Source organism: Mercenaria mercenaria, chromosome 10, assembly GCF_021730395.1.
Source record: "Mercenaria mercenaria strain notata chromosome 10, MADL_Memer_1, whole genome shotgun sequence".
Taxonomy (NCBI): Eukaryota; Metazoa; Mollusca; class Bivalvia; order Venerida; family Veneridae; genus Mercenaria; species Mercenaria mercenaria.
In genome coordinates, this window is record NC_069370.1 from 11,786,492 (window position 1) to 11,802,444 (window position 15,953).

The following is a 15,953-nucleotide window of genomic DNA, read 5'->3' on the forward strand; positions in this document are numbered from 1 at the left end:
GTCTCACATGCATCTATTGAACGGATAACTCTAAAAATGATTTTTCATCACTTCAGATTTAGACGGAGAATGTTTCTTACGTTTAATTTATACGAATTTGAGTCTTTTGTTCGTCATCAAAATTATATGAGGAAAATTTATTTAGTCTATGTTTTGTTTGAAATGCATTTAAATCGGATTATAATTCCAGTCAAACGACTTTAAACGAAACAAAACAAGCAAACCGACAAACACATTTCGGATTATAATGCGCATGATTTTCAAGTAATCTTGCAGTAAATCACAGTCAAATATATCTTATTTAGCTACATATTTATGTGTGTATCTAGAGATAAATTTACATATAATTTAACACAATTTTTGTTAAAATAGTTTTTTCTATATCATTAGTTTTTACTTATGTGTTTATTCGCGTGCTGTATTTGAATTTAATACTGATTATAAACTCAAGAGTTGATAATCCTGTTAACATGGATCCTGTGTAGTGATGTTTCATAGCTTCAAATACCGTATTCGGGAATAATACTTCTTAACGAAACTTCCAACAGATGTAAATTTACATATCAAGTGTTATGTCATACAATAAAATTAAATTAAGAAACAATAAGTTCCCAAGTGTGGTTTATCGTAGAAAATCACGTGTTTTGAGTTCTTATGCGTAAGAATATATCACGAAGGTCGTAGGCCTGAGTGATTTATTGTTTCCAATAAGAACGAGAAATTGCGGTTTTTCTAAGATAAATCACACTTAAGAACTTGTTATTTCGATTCTACCACGACATACTGGAAACAAGAGTGTTAGAAAAACTGGTAACTACTTTATACGACATGAACTACACTTTTTACTACGTACTTGGATTTGGCTGTTGAAATTTCCTCTACGTATTCTCTCAATTGCTTGAGGATTGCTTCAACAATTGTGTAACATGGCTATCAAACCTTTTATCAATTACTCTCCCCCCACCCCCCCCCCCCCCCCCCCCCCCCCACCCCCACCCCAGTCCCAGAAACCCTCGAGAATCTCGCAGATTGTTCCAGTACACAGCAGATTAGTTGTTTGTGTCATTTTGCAGCCGAAATTTCTTTTTCTTTTCGGTAACACGAACGAATTTTACTCTGGTTTTTACAAACGTTACGTGGCTTTCATTCATAACATAATGCGGGGGGTTGGCGGTTAATTATACAGAGTTAACCTAGACCTAAAACTTCAGAAAGTTTTTTTTTTCTTTAAACAAACCCATCTGAAAATGCTGTGAAAAACATAGAATAAAGTTAATGCTGACATAACACAAGATTATTATCACAAATTACGTCTGCTTATCATTAGTATCTGTTATAGGTTTGCACCAAGATGTGAACATCGAGTGGAACAATACTTCTCGTTAGACATTAAAAGGAATAATAATTTTCGATGATAGTGTTATACATTTTACCTGGTAGAAGGCTATTCAAAAGAATATTAAAATGCATTTTTATCTATTTCTACCTTTAAGATATGTTTGGTATCGGCTGAAGACAAAATTAGTTTCAAGGGCTGAAGTTTAGAGTGCCTTATTGTGTGTTGCTTAGGAAGAATACAATCCTTAAATTAAATCTTAAAACCGGTGTCTTAGTGAAGTACAAAAGTAGAACCGATGAAAAGTGTCAGAATAATATGCAACGCATCAAAGGAGAATTCATTTGATTGATTTTAAGTCATCATTTCGAGTATGAAATATAATCTGTAGTAATTGTATTTAGACGCAAAGACTGCATCAAAGCAACGTTTAAATACCGTGACTTTGCGCAGCCGTCGTTTTAAGATCCAAAAAAAATAATTATTTATATAAATTCGTTTACAGCAATGTGAACTGGCAACGCAATTAAATATTCAATAAAAATATACCATAACAATTAAAATACTTTTACTGTACATGCGCGGCAGATGCTTTTTGGTCCGTATATGTGCAGCAGAAATACATTTCCCCTTATTTGTGGGGCAAGGCACAGTGTCTTATTCATGAGGTAGAAGCTCTTTGCCACCATATATGTTCTACAAAAGCACTTTGGTCCGTATATGTACGAAAAACACACTTTTGTTGATATATGTGAGGCAGAAGCACTTCAAACTTTGCATGTGTGACTGTAAAAAATGCCACGTGTCTCTCACGCGGCAAATTGTACTTCGACGTTTAAGTGCGACAGAAGCTCGTTTTTTCCCTTACATATGCGGCAGAAACACTTTCCATTATATTTAATGTTTGTCATATGTATGTGTGACAGAAGCATTTTCTTACGTACATCTCTTGCAGCAGCATTTTCCCACATTATATGCAGCAAAAATGAATTGCCAGGTATATATACGAGTGATAGATATGCTTTGTCAAGTATGCTGGCGGAAGCACTGTACCCCGTGAATGCGCTGAATTACATTGCGATATATATTCGACAGACTTTAGCTGGAATATTTAAGTCAGACCAATATCAATTTTCACCCTTTGTAAAGCGTTCCGCGTTCAGACAAATATTTCACGCTATACTTCGAAACGCGTAAAATAAAAAGAAACTACTTATAACGACCGTGCTACGCACCTGTATCGGATGACGTCATTGCACGCGAGTGGTTTATTGCAGAATAATCCGAGATGGATTTTGCTCTAATCTATGTAGGTTATTTGCAGGTCGTGTTAGAATTATAAAATATTCGTAAATGATTCGTTAATAAAGGCTTTTAGACGATATTTTGGATGTAAAGAACGTAACTTAGCAAAACAATAGGACTAGGTTATAATGTGTTTGTTCATGAGAGGTAAAGTAATACAAAACACCTTTCACACCCCTAGCACAAGCATAATTCTATATTGATCATACTGAATTGATTCCATAACCCTGAACGATCAGAAGTACATTTTATTTACACCGGCAGTTTTGTGTTTGACATGCCATGACTTTAGTAACCGATGTGTGTTTAAGGCATGAACTAAGATGTCGGGGCTATTTTTATGAACACTGTTCTATAGACTTGTAACTGGAAGGAATAAAATGTTTGAGAATTTTTGCTGAATTAACTGTTGTAAACACACATACCTTTTCTGTCGGCGTTGCTCTAGTATGTTCTTTAATTTGTACGTTTTGAGCTTCCTGTCTGTATGATTTAAACTGTTCATGTTTTCACCATGCTCTAAACTAGACGTTGTTGTATTGTTACGAGGCAGCGTTCCTGAAACGTTGCATTTAGGGGAAATTGGACAGTATGTATATAGGCAAAGTTTTCCTATGGGCAGGATTTCTTTAAACTTTGTGTACTGACTGAGAATCAAGTTTAAAACGGAAATATGTATTAAAACTCTTAGGTTCCCAGGCTTGATTTTGAATTATCTGCCCTTGAAAGTCAGAAGATACTAAAAAAATGCAATTTTAAAGGGCAGATAATTCAAGATCAGGGCAAGAAAACTGTTTATTTTTAGTTTTATTTCTGTTTCAGACTTCATTTGCAGTCAGTATACAAAGTTTAAAGAAATTCGGTCCATGGAAAAGACTTGGACTTTGTGGTATCATTTTGTTATGTTCATAGTTAAAGACATTTGCAACAATCTCTATATTGAAATGGGGCAGAAATTTTCTTACAGAAGGTATTTCTTTTTCTACTGACAGAGAATCAAATCAAAAACATAAATATGAAATAAAACAAACATGGGAACCGAGCCCTGGTCATGAATTATCTGCCATTGAAAGTCGGAAAATACTGAAAATAATCTACTTTCAAGGGCAGATGATTGAAGATCAAGCCTGGGTACCTATAAGTTCCGATGCATATTTCTGTTTTAAACTTGTTTCCCCGTCAGTAAAATTCTGCCCATAGGAAATTTTTATCCTATATACATAAAGGCAACTGTGGCATTTCCCCTAAATGTGAAAAGTGTCACAATAATGTACAGAATGTGTAGAGGTTCGCCCTCATTTGCAGGAAAAAAGATGGATGAGATGATATGAAATAATTGTTTTGTTCCAGTTACGACAACATTTCTATCTGCCTTTGATGACCTTCTGCAATTAGTTGAATGAAATTAGTAGAGTCCATGTTAAACACGATTGGACTTACAGTCAACTCGTCCCCTAGTCAACTCGTCCCCCAGTCAACTCGTCTCGATTTGGTCATTACGTCACCTTTGGCGATATCAAATTAGTCATTTCGTCCCCCTTTTTCGGCCCCCTTTTTTTAAAAGTAGTTTTGGAAAAAAAAGTCTAAATATGATAAATTAAGTCGTACTTTTTTAAAAAAAGTATATTTATTGATGACAAAAATGAATATATAGCATGTTGGTTACCTTTAGTAAAACATATGTGACAAATATCAGTTGTTAATTTATTTTTTATTGTACTTCTAATTAAAATTTTCGTTTATTATGACCAGAGATAAAGATTTACTTTTCTTACCATGATTTTTAAAAAGTTAATTATTATATTATATTTTTATTACTAAAGGCATTGTATTTGTTTTATATTTTATTTCAGTTAATTGTCTTATATTTTCAGTATATTTCTTTTAATTATTATTTTATCCAACCTAATTATTCAAAGTTAACAATTTCAAACATAACTCTTTCAAAACTCACGATGATTTAAAATACCAATTTTCAAAGTCAAAATTATCATAAAAAAAGCAAAAATGCCTCACGAATGCCTCATATATTTAGGGAGACAAAATTACCAAAAGGGGGACGAATTCATCAAAAGGAGGACGAGTTGACCAAAATGGGGAGGAGCTGACCAAATTTTATCATGAGGGTCGAAATGACCAATATTTGGGGACGAAATTACCAAATCGGGGACGAGTTGACTGGGGGCGCGTTGACTGGGGGACAAGTGGACTTGATACCTTAAACTCAGTGTATTGTAAATGCGTTGGTTTTAAATGTAATTTAGGTGGGCGGGGTAAAAAGAAAGCCAGTAAAGGGGATTTGATACTTTTTTCTTATAAGTGTAAAAATGAATATTTCAAATGCCAAATTAGCTTGTTTTGTGGCATGATATCTGATATAATAAGTATTTCTATTGATTTATTCAGACATTATTTAGCAGTTTTCTTTTCATAATCAAACGCGATATTGATGACGTTATTTACGGATTTAGTCGCGGTCGCCAGAAGAATACATGTATATTAATTTTTTCTCAGACTAAGAAATGATTTGATATAACTGCCTATATTTCCCTTTTAACGAACAGAATCACAAACGGCAGTTGCTGTTATAATGACCTTTTTATTATATACCTTGCATTTTTTCGTGTTTGTCTTTTAGCTCAATACACCTCTAAAATAGCTATGTTTCCCTCAACAATGGACGATTACATACATTGCAATTATTGATTGCCACCTGTTAAAAACCTTGAAAGCATTGATTGCTACCAGTTCAAACCCGTCTTCGTAAGTCTACGGTTCTAGAAGATTTTTTTCATATACTGTAACAATAGAAAAATATAATGTAATTGTGTCGATCTAAATCTTATTTTCTATTACAGTTTCAAACAAATAACACAAGAATGATAAGATAAACGTTTTGCTTCAAGGTCTATTTTTGTTGGTGCGTGTTATTTATAGAACTAGGTCAGATCTAATATATATTAATTGATGAATCTAGTCCGGAAACATGCAATACAAAAGGTAAAATTCAAAATATCTGTCTACCTGTTCATATTTTCTTGTAAAAAACAAGCTGTATTTTTTGAAAGAATTCATATACATTGCAGGTTTATAATAAAACATTTACTTGCAAGAAATTGCAAGAAAGATTCCCCCACCCCCGTGATTTTGTCGCAGCTTGAAAAAAAACTCGCATTACACCCCGGATGTAAGATGACTGTCTTGTTGTAATTCTTGCGTAATTCATATGATTCTATAATAAATAATGCATAAAAGAAAAACATGCTTTAATAATATTTCTTGTATCAATTGAAGAATACGGGATGCAAGAGAAATAAGCTGGCGCTAGCGCTCGGGTAACACTGTTTTTAGTGATGAGGCTCTCCCTAGACAGTTACCCCAGAGCCAGATATTTCCATTAGCACGTTTAATCAGTGGAAGAGTATTGTGTTATTCCAGAAACAATTATTCCTGTTAGTTACAGTATGATATAATCAAACGTTCATACCTGTATATAGTAACTTTAAATGCATTTCATTAGAAAGCACAGTTAATCTAAATTTGGTTATGACATTATATTGGCGGAATTGTACTGTACATAATGTTGTATCTTCACCATGCATTGATGAATATTTTAAATCCAATTCTTTGCATTGCTTGCCATGTAATAATTTGTTTGATTAAATTGGCAAATACGAGTCTATCTAAGAAGATACCATTCATCTCGTAGATGCACTCAAACTTTCAGAGAAAATCAAATTTGATGATTTTGAAAGTGACGTCGCATTGGACGCTATAAAAGGACGCCGCTCGTTTGGTGTTTTCTCAGAAAAAAGGGTAAGCTGAATGTGAAGTGTCCTTGGGCTGCGCTTTGTTCAAAGTTTGGATCAGGCTTCAAAGTTAATGATTTATCAGTTTTGAATTTAATTTTCCATATAAATCTAGAGAAGAGATACTTAACGTAACAAGACAACAATTTGAATCAGCTCACAAGAAAGTAAAAAGGTAGTAAGTCTCACTGAACAGCCGACAAACAGCTCTTGTACAAGCTTTAAGCTTGCTTTCGAAATCGTCAGTAACCTTAATATCTGAATTGGACGTTAAAACATTTGACTGCACTAGACTACCAATTGTGTCTATAGATCCTACAAATTTACATGCTTTCGTCTATTTTAAAACTTGCATGCATTTTTTATTTAACGGCAACACTGGGTATATCAGTGGAACAATTTTACGTTTAGACTGAACAGCATTGTTGTTGCAATTGGAAAAAATAATTATCGTAAAATGACAGTGATGTTCTATACTAAACATTGTGAAAAATTTTTTTTAGTAGAACAGTTTGACTGCTTTGACATCACGTGTAAAAGAGTTTCAATTGGAATAATTAATGATCTATGTCAATTTTGGTGATCTACTTATTTACTTAGATTAAGAATTGGTAAAACATTATGTAAATTTGCAACATTTATTACACATTATATGATAAAATATACAAAACAATACTGCAGTGGAGGCGTATTGAAGAGCACTCATTACAAAAACAATCATCTCACGATGTAATTGACAATATCACAATGAGTCTGGATGAAATAGAGAAAAGTGGAAACTTCACAGGACACTCGACACGACAAAAACGAAAATGTTGCAGGCTCGGTTTGATTGAGCCTGTTCATGGACGGTAGTGGAAATGCAGGCTACCGTCCACGCCCTCTAGCCCCGGGTTGAGCAGAACTCAACATTTAAACATGCTAAAAGTACAAAAAACAATTTAGAGACATCCGCAGATGTATTCAAACGGCGATAAACATGGAACCTTCAATGATACACGTGTTGAGACGTGTAATTCCATGAAGAGCGGCGTTTGGTCCCCAGATAAAGTAAAGGGTTTGCCCCAAACGAGAAAACAATAGGCAGAACTAAACAAACAGGAATTTAGGAAGGGGATCTGAGGTTATGGAGCCTGCGTATCACAGGAATTGATAAAAGACAAAATTAAAAAGCAGGCACCATATCCAAGGGGTGATTATACAATACCCAAGGCTACGAAAGCGGGAGTATTGGAACCACACAGGCCGAAATGGTCATGTTGAGAAACTAAACAGTACCAATAACACGACATAAAAGTCGTGATGAACGATCTGAGAAGATCGAAATGTAATAGTTATTAATTGCGTTTCATTGCTATAATGTCAGGAACCAGTATGAAAGGGCCCTTTCCGCAGAAAGAGCCTGCCATGATTGGAAAGGGCTTTCTTTGTGTTTATTCTATATTACATGGAGAAATGACGTTACGCTATGATTCTTGTTTTATTCAAAGTTTAATAGTATAAAAAACAAAAAGACAAACATTAGAAAATTTCCTGTGTTTGTCTGTTAAATGATGAAATTGAAAGTCGTCAATTTTTGATGTCAATCGTTTTTACTGGAATCAAAAAGTGGAAAATAATTTGCACCAAGTGACATCAGAAAATATGAGCTCGAGATGAGCGCTTGCAGTTTTTCCTTTCCTTGTGAAAAATAGATGTGTAACACGGTTAAACTTTGAAACTTTGTCCCTTTTTACCAAGTAGACACGCCGAGAATTGTGTGCGATAGGAGATGTATAGGTAGAATGATCTGAGATAGGTTGTCTTCTTCAGGTAGTTTTGCTGTAAAATATCTCTAATCATGGAATGAACAAAGTGGTTTTATTACAGGTATGTTTTGCTCAGATAATCAATTAATTATTCATTCGAAAATTACGTAGCATGACTGGGCCTACTTCAAACTCTGAAGGAGCGCATTCATAAATTTCCAATAACTTGGTGTTCAAGTTGAACCCAAATAAAAACGCTCAGCTTTTCTTTTACAGTGCAACAAGGCTTATTCCGATTACAATTTACAATTTTATGGATAGGAAAAAATCTGAATGTATCGGTGTACAATTCTGCGAAATGCCGGTTTAGATTTAAAGAATACCCGTGATGCTTATGTTAGAAGATGTGGTTGAATGCAAACGTAAACTGATGAAAGAAAAACTGTTTGTTGTGGTTTGTATTGACATTTTTTTGATAATGTAAAACAGTTTTTATACTTATTGATAATATCATGATACTTATAATGCTTAATGACCAAATATTGCAACAAATACGCATTTAACTAAAACTACAATATCGTATAATTTTATTTTCATGTAGAAATATAAGTAACATTCAAAATTGATCTTATCTAAAATAGGCATGTGCTTTTATCCTGTATGCTTATATGGATAAAATATAAAATAGTGTTTACAAGAAAAATAGGGTCGTTTTACAGAGGCTAAAATTCGCTCTAAACTGACCCTAAAAGGCAATACAAAACGGTTTCGAACCATTTACATATAACAGTGTACCGGATTCATACATAGTTTCCTAATACTTCATACATTTATTTGATGCAAGAAAGTTCTTATTATTTTTTCTTGACGACGGAAACTAATATAATATATGCAAATAAACTTTGCCACTGGTAATGTGTGGGTTGTACTGGTTAGAAACATATTTACTCTTAATTAATATTTACAATACATGTATATCTTGTATTAGATTACCAATTAGTGACTAAAATGAAAACATTCCATATAAGTGATGTAGAAAAGATTTATTTATATCAAAACTACTGATATTGTTAAGAGTTATTCTGTGCTAATGTCAGCTTCATAATTTACCCCATAAACTTTAAACCATAGCGTTGAATTGCTCATTTAATTCTGACTTTACAATGCTCATTTTAAGTCAGTCGAATGCATTAACAACCATATTTGAATTAGTCACTTGAATTTGTTTTTATACAGAAATCGCCCGAGTACTTTAACACCAAGAGCTTCCCGTAGGCCGCCCAGTTAGAACACAGTTGGGAGTTAGACTTCAGACAAGAAGTATATTATGCGTAGCAATGTTTCCCACTAACAGTTTGTCATTGGTTCTACAATTCCCATTATAGTCAAACAAGTCAAACAATTAACTGTTAATCACTAAGAGCAAAGTAGTACCGGGATTAAGAAACACTTGTTAACTGAAAACAACATGATTAAGAACTATAATAAGCCTTTATGAAACAATTAAAGTTGTGTTCTGGCATTTGGCGTTCATAGATATTTTTGTTATTCAAAAACACAGATACACGAAAAGTTACATCTTGTAATATATATATATGAGGATATTTATTTAATTTAAGCGGATAAGAAATATATCTCACCGTAAAGTTTATTACAAGCGTGCAGCGCGAGCAAAAATGTGAAAATTACCTCACTCTGTGGTGATATATATATTCCATGTTCACAGAAAAGAAGAGCATATAATTCTTACTTTTTCTTGTACGTATTTCGCAACAAATTGTGCCCTCATCGAGGGAAACAGATTGACAGAACACATGTAAAAGAAAATAAAGTTAGACGTCTCGTGATCTTACAAACATGTACATGACATAAAGTTCATTTTCATTTTATTATCTGTCGAATAAACATTAAATTCTAAACATTGAATTGATTAATTTACTATTAAGACCAAAACACGACTACAATTTTTATCCCGTTTTACAAGAAAAATTGAAAGTGAATCTATAAATTTGACCGGCAAAGCTTTATTACTTACAGTGAATAAATAAATTATATCTAAGTAATAAAATAGTACATGTATTTTGCCAATTAGCATAAAATAAAACACTTTCTTTGTCGATTTCAGGTGTATATTGTTATATTCATTTGTCTTCTGCTTCTAATGGAAAGTGGAACTTTCAGTCTCCAAAGTATAAAAGCAATTAAAGCAAATCCGGAAATGTCTTTTTTAAATCAAAATAGTGTCTGGAATGAGCACATAGTGGTAAATAACATACTATATAGAGGCGGTCGTTTATTGACAGAAGAAAACATGGAGAACATAAAGGTTCATAGTGTCAACAAGTGCAAAAGTCGTAGATATCTTGTATACACATGTGATTATTCAAAATTATGTGGGGGCTGGGGTGACCGTCAGAAGGGCATTGTATCATCATTTCTATTGGCACTTCTGACAAATAGGACTTTTATCATCGATATGACAGACCCATGCCAACTAGAAAACTTTCTCCTGCCCAATGTTTACAACTGGTCAATATGTAGTAATTATGTAAGAACTCTTCCAAAGAAAAAGTTTAGTAACTTCGGTTATGTGGTAGGTGGTAGAAAATTTTTGAAGCAAATTAAAAACTTTAATTTTGACAGGAATTGGACAGCACAAGTTATAAATTTGCGATTCAATGCATATGTTATTGATCAGATAAGACAACACAAGCAAGCTAAAGCACGACTGAACTGGTTGTTGAATACTACAAACGAGGAGGTTATTCCTAGAGTACTGCACACTTTATTTCAACCAAATCAAAGAATTCTGGATGATGCTGTCAAGCTCCACATGAACACAATACATGGCAAACATTTAGTGTGCAGCCATATCCGCAAGGGAAAGAATCCCAGTATTCCTGAAGATAGCAAAAGTCCTAAAGTAACTCCAAATGAGACTTTGATTTTTGACTTTTTGAAAAGGTATAGTGATGACAGAAAATACACTATCTATATTGCAACTGATTCGGACGAAGTTAGAAGACTAGCTGAAGCAAATATCAGATCATATATTAACATTAACCGAACAATTATTCATGTTGATCGCCTCGGAAAACTGAAAAAACATAAGGAAGTAGCTTGTGAAGGATTTTATACAGTAATTTTTGAGCAGTTTATACTATCGCTCTGTGACACACTTGTTTTAACTCGAAGTAATTTTGGTGGTATTGCAGCATATATTAGAGGCATTTCGGACAATCTTTTCCTCTATAATCAGAAAACTAATACAATATTTCCATCCAACTTAACTTATATGCAACGCATATTTAAATTTATTTAAAGTTGGACTGTAGCGGTGGATCACTTTAATCATTTGCAAATGCCTCAGAAACAAGCACACGGATCGTTTAATTTCATGTCATATCATAGGTCATATGTTTATATACAACTGTGAGAAGTTTCATTAAACTCTAAATTGTAAATAAATTCTATTCGTGGAGTTGTTGTGAAACTTATGATATTCCCATAGACTCCCATTATGAAAACTTGCGTGACGTCCTAATTCTTCAAATTAGTCTAGCAAAAAATCAAGCGCACGATCCTATCCTTTTTCATTTTCTGAATTTTCTAAGTATATTCTGAGGTTTTGAAAAATTAGTTTTTAATCAAATTCTACATTGTAAAAACAAATTTGTTCCGAACATGCAGAGCTACCTCAAAAAATGTAGACTTAGTAATGAAATCACTGCATCGGTCTGTTCATAATTCTAACATATTTTCTATGTGTAAAACAAAATCATATTTTCAAAAATAACATTATGTACTTATCAAAATCTCGAAAGTATTAATTAGTCTTGAAAAAAATGAGCTTGGCATCACAATATACTTTACAGGAGGTGTTAGATATTGCGTGAAGAATTAGTATTTTGGGTAATGCACGCCACACAATCAGCCCTTTAAATACATCAAAGAAAAAAAGGCTTTTAAACATACGTTCCTCCATTTTCCCCGTACAATAACAAATTCTCTATAAAAGGCATAAGTATTTTATAATGTTTCAATATATATTGTTTTACTAATACTCTACGTATGAAGAGTCAAGTGAGTGAATGAGTTGGGTTTTACGGCGAATCGACACAAAATGGTCATATATCGCCGAATGAAGAGTCGAAAATAAACTATTCAAATTGAATTGAATTTTATTGTATTTTAATTGCATGCTTCATGTATATACAAGGAAGAAACTGAAATAAAATAATAAAACGCTAGTAGCATTTTCTTGCTCGCAATAAATCTATTTATTTATATTTTAATTGCATGCTTCATGTATATACAAGGAGGAAACTGAAATAAAATATTAAAACACTAGTAGCAATTTCTTGCTCGCAATTAATCTATCCTTTGGAAGATGAATATTTTATGTTTGTGATCCTCAAAAATGTGTACAGTATTTTGATTCATGTTTTTTTTCTCAAAAGCCTTGACAAAAATTGAGATTAAAGGCTAGGATAGTGAAGGAGAAGGTGTGATGGTGAAGCGCGACAGTACGAATATGATACCACGATGGCGATGCGCGGCAGTACGATGACTAAGCGCGACATTACAACGATGACACTACGATGGTGAAGCGCGACAGTACGATCATGATACCACGATGGTGAAGCGCGGCAGTACGATGACTAAGCGCGACATTACAACGATGACACTACGATGGTGAAGCGCGACAGTACGATCATGATACCACGATGGTGAAGCGCGGCAGTACGATGACTAAGCGCGACAGTACAACGATGACACTACGATGGTGAAACGCAACAGTACGATGGTGAAATGCAATAGTAAAATTAGTTGCAAAGAAACCTCGTTGTCCGTAGAGTTATCATTGAGTAGCTTGCTGACCATTAGACAACGTTCTGGCCCCGTGTTCACAATATATTTTTCAGTCTCAAATGAGTTTGAGTTCGAGATTTTAATATTAATTTTAAACTTTAAACTTCAAGGTTAAATTCCAATTGAGACTGACCATTAATACTGAATAACCTATTTAAAGTTGATATTTACTTACAATTGAGTTTTAAACATTAAAGAAATTTTTATGCAGGATATTTTTCCAAATTCTGAAACTGGAAAAAAATCCAGCATTTAAAATTGGGAAAACCTCCAACTGGATTTTAGATTTTTTTAAAGCAGTTTATTCTGCCCACAGAGTATTATAATTAAAGTTTTATGTATAAGGTTTATTTTATCATATTAATAACCGCCAACAATAAATCTTATTTTATCCTGAAAATGTCGAATTGGATTTTTTCGAGCTTTTGAAATGGGACTTTTTTTATTTATGGCTGAATTCGTTTCAAACCCAAACAAAACTACTGTACAACCAAACTAAGTTAAGCATACAATTTATTTCTTTTATCAAAACTGAAGGTTTTCCGCCCGGAAAAATATCAAGCATGCCGAAATTTGGGAAAAAATGTTCAAAAATCCGATCGAACACCATATCCAATTGGAAAAATCCGATCGGACTATTTGTTTAATTGATTTGTTTGTACATACATAATTTCGAAATATTACAAAACTCAGTCATTTATTATGTAGTGTTTAGAAAAAAATTTATCAATCTGGCACCTGACCTGTGAGCTTTATTTCTGTAATAATGATCTTGTATTAAAGTGGATAAAATGTAGGCCCTTTTGTTTAAAACAGTTAAACTTAGTATAATCTGTATCTGAACTAAACTATGTATTGTTTAACGCCAGATTTCTCTTCCACGGTTTGGTAAATATAGATCTTGAAAAAAGTCATGATTCTCACAGTCAGGTTCATCAAATAATGTTTTACTGAATTTGAATGATGAATACGTGTTACACACCCATGGGATATCACTATTTCCTAAATTGTTATTCTCGGATAAAGAAATATGACAACATTTAACATGCCACCACTTATAGCAGGTTTCAAAATGTATAACTCTGTGAATTTTTTGCCACTGGCCGTGACCTCCCCCACAAGGAAATCAAACCGGACCTTTGTTTTCTTGCTTTATCTCCTGATAAGATAATTAGCATCAATCTCATTGTTATCGTGGGTGAAGTATCCTTAGTTGAGTAGAATATCTTTTCTGATACCAAATTTGTTGTAGAATGTCTCTTTCTCTCTCCATCCCAAGACAGATGTAAATGATAGGAATCTGTTTGACATTGTGTAAAGTTGTCATTCAAAATTTGGACGTTTACAGTGTTAAGTTCACTTGGACTGTACTCAAAAATTTTATCTTCATTTGGAATAAGAAAGAAGATGATTAGACAGGTGTATCATGTCAACCAGGCGCTTGAGATGTTTACTAAGCTTCCCGCTAACCACCAGTGATCGATACAAACGGAAACAAAAAGCGCATTTCAAAACAAGTCACAAAAAATGTTTCCTCTTCCAAACTGTATTTGAAGATAAAAGTATAAAGTCTGCTTAAGATCTGATATGTAAAAGCTTCTTTTGATATAGAAATTTTGATTTTAGAGAACCGGATGTTGCAAGTGCTTCGGCCAAAAACCTCAACCGTACCATGATATCTTACAGATGTTATTATCATTTCTATGGCGACATGTATTCAGCAACTCTCAAATGTCGTTCAGAAGGACCTCAGTATTTACCTAGATGTTTTGAATAGTACTAAGTCTTTGTTTTTTTACAATTTTGGTTTCAACCACTCAGTATTGTTCAATTTTTTGACTGGATTTGTTTTGCAATTTCATCACTTTAAATATAAAGATTACTTAAACTACCGGAATGTTTCGTCTTGTTTACTTAATTTTTATTCAAAAAAAAAAAGACAAATATCAAACAGGGAATGCCACGCACCAAAAACGCAGCCTCCTCAAAACGAAACCCACAGCACGCAGACGCGTGCACCACACACACAGCCAACACATTAGGACAAAACGAACAAACAAAGGAACACACACACACACACACACAAAGCCAACACATCAGGACAAAACAAACAAACATGCTGTTTTTCAAAAGTAAATATTTTTCATAATGAAATAAATTTACCATATGAATAACAAAATACTATTTAGAAAACAATGAGAGACGATAAGACCAGATCAAAACTGTTTGGGAAATTTAAATTGTTTAAAAACTTTAAAAAAAATATTTTTTAAGATTTTTTGTCATTTTGTAACACTCTCAATAATATTCCTGATATGCAAATTAGTAAATTAATTTAAAAATGAAAAATACTGTTATCTAAAGGCCAAGGTATTTGCTCTATTTCGACACAATTGTTATTGTTTTATCACCAAAACTGACCAAGATATGACTGATTATCGTTTATATGGTTGTCATGGAACAGTGAAATCATACATAGTTTAAAACAGACTTTTCATGGGAACATTTTTTTTAAACAAGTTACTCCCGCCGAAAAATTTGGTATTGATGGAAAAATATCTAGGGTGGGGGTTCAAGGTATCTTGCCCCCCCCCCCCCCAGCCCCCCCCCCCCCCCCACCCAACCCCACCTACCCACCCTCCTCCCGCGCTTAAGCTACCATTTCTGTATTTGTCAAGTTTGACTTTGTCATCAATTGTAAGAATATTTGGCAGATTTTTGCCATGGACTTGTCAAAGCAAGTGTTTACCATGGCGTAAGTTTGCCATGCCATGTCAGTTCTTTGCCACGGCAAAATTTTAAAATATGAGAATAAGCTATAAAATGTTATAATTCTACCTGTGCATATGTCAAGGTAAATGTAATATTTTCATACAGATTCAC

The 15,953-nt window shown here is 33.5% G+C and overlaps 1 protein-coding gene across 1 annotated transcript; it reads left to right on the top strand.

Moving 5' to 3' along the window:
- Nucleotides 1–39: 39 nt before the first annotated feature.
- Nucleotides 40–11,949, top strand: LOC123559826 (uncharacterized). The gene is made up of 3 exons (XM_045351945.2): nt 40–264; nt 8,475–8,652; nt 10,324–11,949. The coding sequence occupies exons 2-3, from the start codon at nt 8,587–8,589 to the stop codon at nt 11,518–11,520; spliced, it is 1,263 nt and encodes a 420-aa protein (XP_045207880.2). The 5' UTR covers nt 40–264; nt 8,475–8,586; the 3' UTR covers nt 11,521–11,949.
- The last annotated feature ends 4,004 nt before the right edge of the window (nt 11,950–15,953 follow it).